The sequence below is a fragment of the Triticum dicoccoides genome, chromosome 6A (genome assembly GCF_002162155.2).
Source record: "Triticum dicoccoides isolate Atlit2015 ecotype Zavitan chromosome 6A, WEW_v2.0, whole genome shotgun sequence".
Taxonomy (NCBI): Eukaryota; Viridiplantae; Streptophyta; class Magnoliopsida; order Poales; family Poaceae; genus Triticum; species Triticum dicoccoides.
In genome coordinates this window covers 119,634,806-119,644,924 of record NC_041390.1, presented here as the reverse complement: position 1 = coordinate 119,644,924, position 10,119 = coordinate 119,634,806, and the positions used below count along the sequence as shown (strand labels likewise).

The 10,119-nt window shown below is 51.1% G+C and overlaps 1 protein-coding gene across 1 annotated transcript; it reads right to left on the bottom strand.

Moving 5' to 3' along the window:
- Positions 1-1,540: 1,540 nt before the first annotated feature.
- Positions 1,541-9,421, bottom strand: LOC119315770 (cold-responsive protein kinase 1-like). Its single transcript, XM_037590260.1, has 7 exons — positions 9,085-9,421; positions 4,107-4,288; positions 3,891-4,006; positions 3,591-3,801; positions 3,240-3,477; positions 2,754-2,904; positions 1,541-2,214 (listed from the first exon to the last, which is right to left on the bottom strand). The coding sequence occupies exons 2-7, from the start codon at positions 4,174-4,176 to the stop codon at positions 1,795-1,797; spliced, it is 1,206 nt and encodes a 401-aa protein (XP_037446157.1). The 5' UTR covers positions 4,177-4,288; positions 9,085-9,421; the 3' UTR covers positions 1,541-1,794.
- Between the last annotated feature and the right edge of the window lie 698 nt (positions 9,422-10,119).

The window sequence follows — 10,119 nt, the reverse complement described above, 5'->3', positions numbered from 1 at the left end:
GTGCGCCCCTAGGACTAGCCTCCTCCCCTCCTTTATATACGGGGACAGGGGCACCCCAAAGTACATCAATTGTTCTCTTAGCCGTGTGCGGTGCCCCCTCCATAGTTTACTCCTCCGGTCATATTGCCGTAATGCTTAGGCGAAGCCCTGCGTGGATCACATCACCATCACCGTCACCACGTCGTCGTGCTGACGAAACTCTCCCTCGACACTTTGCTAGATCAAGAGTTCAAGGGACGTCATCGAGCTGAACGTGTGCTGAACTCGGAGGTGTCGTACGTTCGGTGCTTGATCGGTTGGATCGCGAAGACGTTCGACTACATCAACCGCGTTAAGTTAACGCTTCTGCTTTCGGTCTATGAGGGTACGTGGACACACTCTCCCCCTCTCGTTGCTATGCATCTCCTAGATAGACCTTGCGTGATCGTAGGAAACTTTTTGAAATTGCATGCTACGTTCCCAATAGAGAGACGAGGAGAGAGGGCATCGGCGACAAGAGAAGGAGGGCTGCGGGCGGGTGATTCCACCTGCGAGGGAGGGGCGGCTTTTATAGCGGCCGGAGGGCGGCAACACGTGTGTACGCGTGGCGGGAAGGGGGCGCGTCGTCGCACCGCGCCGCCCATGAGGAATCAATGGAAGGCTGACCGGCAGCAGCCTTGGTTTTGATTCCCCGCGGAAAACCGAGGCGATGAGGACGACGAGGCTCGGGGTTCGCTGACTTGGCGGGCCCACCGTTCTTTCGTGCCAAAAATGATTGCTCCGGCGCCCCCGGGCGCCCCCCAGCACGCTGGGTTCGGCCTGGATCCGTCGGAGCCAGTTTCGGGCCTAACCGGCGAAAAATAAGCTCATGGGGACGCAACTGGGCCATTTTTTAGGCGCCGGCGCCGAAAAAGGGGCCTGGGGGGCCTGTTGGGGGCGCGGCTGGAGATGCTCTCACTCATGTACGCTTCGGATCAACAGCCGGCCATTTCTGCATGCATGGACCATGGACCACTCCAATGGAAGCAGCACTGCAGCGCTACTACTAAAGATGCACCTTCATCTAAAAAAAAACTAGAGATGCACCTCTACAAGGAGAGCTGCCATTGGGGCCTAGCCACAGGGGAGAAAGAGAAAGGGAAGGTATAGTGATGGTGATGGTGAGGGCAGGGGGGCCATGTTGGAGATTACCTCACTCGCTGAGAGGCGGAGGAGCACCTGGCTGGGTCCCTTCTTCTACGGGGAGCTACTTCCATGATGGTGATGCAGTCAGACATCATAGCTGCTTGCTTCGTAGTAGCAGTGGTAGAACACCTGCTATCGTGTTGCAGGCCTGCCGAGACAAAGACAATACATCAACCTATGCATTATCCAAATTACACCCAAGCTGAGAGCAGATGTAGTAGTGTATAGGAAAAAGGGGACGATAGAAACTGATCATCGCAAGATGCGTTTTGCATTCTGGTAGTTCATGGCAACGTCTGGGGGAGCATGCCCTTATAATGTTGGCCATTTATGAACTGTGATTTTGTTGGTACATCCAGGCAATGTACTCGCAGGATCGCAAACATGTACTATTTTCTTTCCACCAAACAAACAACGGACAGGATGTACATGCACACATATACAATGGCATTGCGCCACCAATCTAGTATTGTACACACAAAGTAAAACTCATGAACTTCTTTGTCCCAGCAATGCTGTGTACACTATAAACAAAGTGAATCTATACACTACGAAGGAAACTTCTGGAAAAAGGGGTATCTGGCTATGCTACTTCTCTACATGGTCTCCGTATTTGCAACCAACTTCAGGTCACTCACGCTCTGATATTGTGGTGAATGTGATGGAGGCTTGTGTCGTCTCTTGCGACAACGAAGGAGAAGAGTGTGCCATGATAGTGGATAGCAACGTGGAGGATGAAGCGAAAGCAATGTTATTTTCTCTCCTCATGCTCCTGATCTTAAGGTCCATAAAGTCGCTAATTGTAGCGGGCTTGCTGATCTTCTCCGAGTCAACATCCTTTTCGCCTGTTAGCATGCTGACGACAGTTGACATAGTGGGTCGATGTCTTGTGACATCTTGTGTACAGAGAAGTCCAACTTTCAGGAACCTGCAGGCTTGTTCAATATCCAAATCATCACCCGCAGAACTGTCTATGATTTTCGCCAAATCTCCCTGCTCATAATACATCCATGTCTGCAAGAGGAGAACCCCATTGGTAACCTCTGGGAACTGTAGCAGCAAAGAACAAAAGTCCATGAGTTAGAATATTTGCTCCCTCCAGTCATGCTAAGAGGTTATACACGATTTATGCATTTATGTAGAGACAAGGAAGCAGCTAGCGTGCTTGCCAGCGAGCAACTAAAATGTAAGTGCATGATAATAGTAATCATTTTTTTGTATTGTATTACTAATTTAATAAATGAAAAATGGACATGGCATGGCTAACATTCTAAAATGCAAGAGTTGTATGCATCTACAGTAGTTCTTTTTACCAGAAATCAAGACTGCTTTTATGCACTCCAAATTTCTGACGTGCCAGTACCATCCATCCATCAAACTCAAACTGTAAATAACTTCGGCTAAAAACTAATTCATTCATTATGGTACAATATACACCCTCCGTCCCATAATATAAGAATGTTTTTCAAGCTTTGTTAGTTTGAAAAACGTTCTTATATTATGAGACGGAGGGAGTAATAGTTTACTTTTTACCAATATAAGGAATGGGAAAAGAAGAGAAAGAAATATGGTATTCTATTTCATCCAACCTTTTCCAGAAGTATCTGGTCTTCATAGGGTAATCTTGAACTGGTGTTGGATCTCCCACTGACTATTTCCAGAAGCAAAACACCAAAACTATAAACATCTGACTTCCGTGTCACTTGTCCTCGAATAGCATACTCAGGAGCCAAGTAACCTCTGTGAAGTAAAACTGAGTAAGTAATGTCGCAAGTTTATAAGACCATAATGATCATTTATGAATAACTATGTCTTTATTTGTTATTTCAATTGTAATTGCCTCTAACTTCTCCTATGAAACAGGTGGTGTGGTTTCATCATATGTGAAAGATTCTTTTGGGGTGTATTAAATTCAACCAATTAACTTGAAATGCCAATTATAAGCAGTAGCTTCTGAAGGCTCACATATTGGATGCAATAACATCTTATATTATGGGACAGTGGGAGTAGTAAACATGGACTGCAGATGATAATTCATTATAGGTAGATAGTTCCATATGACAAAATTAACTTACAATGTTCCTGCAACCCGTGTGCTAATATGTGTCGCATTTGGAGGTAGAAGCTTTGCTAAACCGAAATCAGAAATTTTGGGGGTGAGATCCTTATCAAGAAGTATATTGCTTGCTTTGATATCCCGATGAACAATGTGGGGATTGACATCATCATGGAGGTATGCTAATCCTCGGGCGATACCAAGGCAAATATTTACTCTACTTCTCCAATTGAACTGGATATTGCTGCGGCCAGAACCTAATAAGAAATAAGAAGAAAAAAGCTAAGGAACATTAGAATATATACCTTTTTTAGCATATGTGTATAAGTTTTGAAGAACAGTACGATGAAAAGAACTAATCAAGAATTACCTAGAAGTGTTTGAGCAAGGCTATTATTCTCAAGGTAATTGTAGACAAGGATCCTCTGGTTTCCTTCCACACAGTAGCCATAAAGGCTGACAAGATTGCCATGAGATATGTTGGAAATTGACATCAGTTCATTCAGAAACTCCTTTAGTCCTTGTCTTGATTCTACAGATAACACCTTGACAGCAATAAGTTTTCCATTCCTTAGCCGCCCCTGCACCATTATATGATCAAACTTTAAACGTGTACATTTATTCCATTAGAATTCCATTTGGCTTATTAGTTGAAGATTACACGCACTACCTTATATACAGATCCAAAACCCCCCTCGCCAATCTTGTTGGATGGGTTGAAATTTTCTGTTGCCCTTGCTAGCTCCTTATAAGTGTATCTTATTGTATTAATATCACCAGGGAGGTCTGTAAAAATTAGGTTAAGTATTTAAATATGGCAATATGAAGAAGGTGACCATATCATAGTTCACAAGAGTGTAGAACAGTCTGTATAAAAGATATCTACCTTCAGTATGCGTAGAAATTTGCTGGCGTGTTGCCCCACTTTTATAGCAGAAGAAAGGAGAACAACCCATTACTTATATTCTCAGAATATGTCAGCCTCACCGTTGTCAGTTCAATAAATACGTTTGAACTTATGATATCCACAAGGACATTTCACCAACCTTAAACAGCTGCCATCATATCCTGAAAATAAATGAAACTTATGGTCACCACAAAGAGAATTATACTGAATGAGCCATCATGTTTGTTAAGTTGCCAGTCGGTGGGTCCCTGTTAGAGTACGTAATGGGCTTAATAGGCCCGTTAGTCTTAGGGTTAATTAGAGATAAGAGTCGCTTTCTCAGAGGTCAAGTAAGCCTTGCTTGGGAGTCAAGTAAACCTCTCTATATAAAGAGAGGAGATGTATCAATCTAATCAAGCAAGAATTAAGAAGGAAATCCCTCCCATCTTGCCCGGCCGTGGGCAAAAGGCCCCCGGCCGGCCTTCTTGCGCCCTCCTTCTAGCAGCGCCGTAACAATTTGGTATCAGCTAGCTTCGGTTCGATCATGTCTTCACCGCCGCCCAACCCGTCTCTTCCGCTGCCGGTCACGACCGTCGCCCTGCTCCTACCCGCGCCGGGATCCTCCGTCGCGCCCGCCCCCGTCGTCCTCACCCCGGAGGTGTCCGGGGCGCTGCGAGACCTAACACAGACGGTCCAGGAGATCCACCTGTTCTTGGCCGGGTCCTATGGGCCGCAGCCGGCTGCGCCGCCCATCACCGCCACCGCGCCGCCGTGGCAGCCGCCGCACCAAGCGGCCCCCGCCGCGCTCACCGGGCTGCTGCAGCAGCCATCCATCGCCCCGTCCTGGCTGTCGTGGCAGCCACCGCACCAGGCGGCCTTCGCCGCGCTCGCCGGGCCACTGCAGCTGCCATCCATCGCCACCACCGCCCAGCCCTGGCTGCACTGGCAGCCGCCGCTCCTGCCGGCCTCCGCCGCGCCCGGCGCTCCGCCGCAGCAGCCGCTGCCGCTGCCCGGTGCGCCACCGCCGCAGCCGCTGCCACAGCCACCGCCGGTTAGCTCCGGCCCCGCATCGACCGCGCCGGCGGGAGTCCCGCTCCACCAAGTCCAGTCCCCGCCGTCGCCGTCACCGCTTCCGTCTTGGATCGCTACCCGCCACGTGTCGGCGGCGGTGAGGCTGCAGGCTACTGCGCGCGGCCTCCTAGCGCGTCGGCGTGTGCGGGAGATGCGTGGTCTGCAGCTGCCGCTCCTCCAAGTTGCCCTTCGCTGCGCAAAGGACCTCGATCTCATCCGCTGCGCCGGGGATCTTAGGCATGCGGTTTTCCCCACGGGCAGCGGGCATGCTGTTTTCCCCACAGGCAGCGACCTCCAAGTCTGCGACATTGGCGGTTGGGGGGGCGCACCCCTCCTCGTCATTCTCCATCGCAAGGCCCCCACTCTTCCCTGTGCGGTGCAGACCAACAGCCGTCCAGCAGGAAGAAGGCATGGTGTCACCGACAACAACGCACCACGTAGCACCATTGCATTCCGTCACCGGGCGCCGCAAGGGCGCCTCTGCTGGTCACTCTTGCGACCACTTCCAGGTGGCCATACACATGCACTCCTTTTGTCCAGATGGTGTCCATGGGATCCAGGTGGCTGTACACGTGCACGTCCGACGTGCGGATGGTATCCACTTTTTGTTAAGAGGTCCAAAATAAATCGTCCCAGTCCATTTCAGGTTGAGAATAATAAAACAAGCCGAGATGTAAAAGGCTTGTTTTTAGGTGTTAGGTTTGGGTTGCGTCGAGTCATGGTTATAAGTTGGTTAGGCTGCAGCTTGAGGACAAGCTGCATGTCCAGGTGGGGTGTAGTGTTAGAGTACGTAATGGGCCTAATAGGCCCGTTAGTCTTAGGGTTAATTAAAGATAAGAGTCGCTTTCTCAGAGGTCAAGTAAGCCTTGCTTGGGAGTCAAGTAAACCTCTCTATATAAAGAGAGGAGATGTATCAATCTAATCAAGCAAGAATTAAGAAGGAAATCCCTTCCATCTTGCCCGGCCGTGGGCAAAAGGCCCCCGGCCGGCCCTCTCGCGCCCTCCTTCTAGCAGCGCCATAACAATTTGGTATCAGCTAGCTTCGGTTCGATCATGTCTTCACCACCGCCCAACCTGTCTCTTCCGCTGCCGGTCACGACCGTCGCCCCGCTCCTGCCCACGCCGGGATCTTCCGTCGCGCCCGCCCCCGTCGTCCTCACCCCGGAGGTGTCCGGGGCGCTGCGGGACCTAACACAGGCGGTCCAGGAGATCCATCTGTTCTTGGCCGGGTCCTATGGGCCGCATCCGGCTGCGCCGCCCATCACCGCCACCGCGCCGCCGCACCAAGCGGCCCCCGCCGCGCTCGCTGGGCTGCTGCGCTGCAGCTGCCATCCATCGCCCCGTCTTGGCTGCCGTGGCAGCTGCTGCACCAGGCGGCCTCCGCCGCGCTCGTCGGGCTGCTGCAACTGCCATCCACCGCCACCACCGCCCCGTCCTGGCTGCCGTGGCAGCCGCCGCACCAGGTGGCCTCCGCCGCGCTCATCAGGCCGCTGCAGCAGCTGCCATCCACCGCCCCGCCCTGGCTGCAGTGGCAGCCACCGCTCCTGGCGACCTCCGCCGCGCCCGGCGCTCCGCCGCAGCAGCCGCTGCAACTGCAGCAGCCATCACTGGTCAGCTCCGGCCCCGCATCGACCGCGCCGACGGGAGTCCCGATCCACCAGATCAAGTTCCCGCCGTCGCCATCACCGCTTCCCCAAGGCGTCCCCATCCAGCAGATCAAGCTTCCGCCGTCGCCGTCACCGCTTCCAGCTTGGATCACTACCCGCCACGTGTCGGCGACGGTGAGGCTGCAGGTTGCTGCACGCGGCCTCCTAGCGCGTCGGCGTGTGCGGGAGTTGCGTGATCTGCAGCTGCCGCTCCTCCCAGTTGCGCTTCGCTGCGCAAAGGACCTCGATCTCGTCCACTGCGTCGGGGATCTTGGGCATGCGGTTTCCCCCACGGGCGGCGGGCATGCTGTTTTCCCCGCGGGCAACGACCTCAAAGTCTGCGACATCAGCGGTTGGGGGGGCGCACCCCTCCTCGTCATTCTCCATCGCAAGCCCTCCACTCTTCCCTGTGCAGTGCAAACCAACAGCCGTCCGGCAGGGAGAAGGCATGGTGTCACCGACAGCAGCGCACCGCGTAGCACCACTGCATTCCGCCACCGGCCGCCGCGAGGGCGCCTCTGCTGGTCACTCTTGCGACCACTTCCAGGTGGTCATACACATGCACTCCTTTTGTCCAGGTGGTGTCCATGGGATCCAGGTGGCTGTACACGTGCACGTCCGACGTGCGGATGGTGTCCACTTTTTGTTAAGGGGTCCAAAATAAAGCGTCCCAGTCCATTTCAGGTTGAGAATAATAAAACAAGCCGAGATGTAAAAGGCTTGTTTTTAGGTGTTAGGTTTTTGTTGCGTCAAGTCATGGTTATAAGTTGGTTAGGCTGCAGCTCGAGGACAAGCTGCATGTCCAGGTGGGTGTAGTGTTAGAGTACGTAATGGGCCCATTAGTCTTAGGGTTAATTAGAGATAAGGGTCGCTTGCTTAGGGGTCAAGTAAGCCTTGCTTGGGAGTCAAGTAAACCTCTCTATATAAAGAGAGGAGATGTATCAATCTAATCAAGCAAGAATTAGAAGGAAATCCTTCCATCTTGCCCGGCCGTGGGTTAGCTAGGTGGTTTGAGACCAATATTTTCTAATTAATTGGGCAACTCTGCTTCTTCCATGGTGAATTGCACAGCTCCAGCCCTTTCGTGGTTTTAAAAAAAAACACGGCCAATCTGTTCTTTTCAGTCCAACAGCTATATTAATTGGGATTTAGTTATATTTCTCCATCAAGAGGAGGAAGTAATATTATGTTAGTGTAAACTGTGACTACGTGTGGTGCTAAACAAAAATGCACACTTTCTGCCTTGCAACTAGCAGCTAAATCAGGCACTACTAACTTATAATTAAACGTACTACAGAAGTTTACAGAGGGAGTACAACTTTAAAGTTGTACTAAAGCAGCAACAAGTATTATGGATCGGAGGGAGTATTATCTTTTGCATGGAAGATCAAAATTGCTGATGTACTCCAGGGTGATCTGTTCAAGCTCAGAACATGCATAGAGTTCTCACCAGAGAAACATATCTAACTACTACATCAGCAGCTGAAAGCAACTTAAGCTTATAGCCGACTATACAAATTAGATAAGGTCCACTATGACATAAATAGTACTTTTAAAAAGTGCGGCCGAGTATCTCAGTTTCTCCACCTGCGACGTCTGCTACAACTTTAATAAATGGGCAGAGCTCCCTGCGATAGGTATCAACAATATATTTATCAACACTTCAAATAAACTATTCAGCGGGATGTCACACTTGGACAGGCATTACCTCGTGGATGATTTCCTGCTAGGACTTCCAACTAATCTAGGGGGAAATGGTGGTGTATTCGTCTCGACAAAGATGGTTTTATAGTCTAAGTGTCTCTGCTACCAATTAAACTAATCTATCTCACACCGTCACACGCAATAGATCGCCAAAAGGTACACGACTCCACCCAGCAGCTTCTGTGTTCACACAGGATACCACATTTCAGCTGTACAACACTTCTAAATACCCTCACCCAAAACCAGCCAAAACCGGCGAAACGTTGTGACGATTATAAACTATGGCGCAGGGCCAGGTACGAAACTACAATATTCATCAGCGAGCAAAATCGAAGCCGATTTCAGTCTTGGGCGACACTGGAACTAGATTCATCCCACGAATTCCTCCCAAATCTCCCTCTGATCAACCAATCATCGACAGAATCAGAACCCTGGAAAGTTCCCTAACCCCTTGGTGAAGAGCAGACCTAAGGCCGTAAAGTAGAATCAAAACGCCCAATCCTTCTCCTCCAGAGAGAAAGACCAGAGCACCCAACCAAGCAGGGTAGCAGACTGACCTGATCAACCGCAGCCTAATCCACCGTCCAGCCCCGGGAAGCTGTCCCCCGGGAAACTCGAATTCGACGCGATCCGGGACCGCAGAGGAAGTTACCGCCACCCTCGCAGCGCGCGCAGGCAGGCAGGCAGCTCCAGCCCGCCGCTCCTCAAGCAAGCAGACCCAGCGAGTCGGCGACGGCCGCGAGGGTTCACAAGAACGAGCGCAGTCCTTGGACTTAGCGGCGGCGGCGGCGGCTGGGAGGAGGAGGAGGCGGGTGGGAAATGGCGGCGTTGGACTCTGAGGTTTCGGTCCCAAGTGATTATTTGACTTGTGCTTCCGCTGTGGGGAGGGAGGAAGAGGAGGGGAAGGAGGGACGGGCCAGCACGCGGGCGCCTTGAAGTGGAGGGGGCTGGGCTGGTCAAACGCCAAGTGTTGACCACGTGGCCGCGTTGGATGGTTGGGTTCGGGTTAGGGTTCGACGCGGCGGCTGCCTGCCGGAGGGCCTCGGCCTCGGCCTCGCGTGTGAACCGGAAGGGACCGGACCGGACCGGGCACATGAAAAATATTACTATCTTGGAGGACTAGGGGAGAATGAGTCAGGTCCATCGGGCTCTTTGGTGATTTGATTTGATTTGATTGATGCGCTTCGCCAAAAGATGAAGAAAGTGACAATGGCGTGTGGAATTGATGAGGTGGGGACACGTGTGTAATCGCGAAATGGAGAGACTGATGAAACATCTTGACTGCAGCTTCACTTGCCGCAAGTTGTCCGAGTATCTGTACGAAGCAACGTGTGGTTTACTGTTTAAACACATGTGTTTCGCTCGTTGGATGATGGAACCTCGGCGGGTATCACACCCAAATAGCGGTATGACAGTATTGTAAAGAAACAAAGTGATTGATCGAAAAGGCATTATCTATTGATTCCGGGAAAGTCCTTTTATTAAAAGGATTAGTGTGAAAATCTATCTTTGCACCTGAGCTACAGTAAACTCAAAAACAATATTAGAAAATTTCAAAAATCTGTTTTTTTTCTTTTGCATGCAAGATGTTT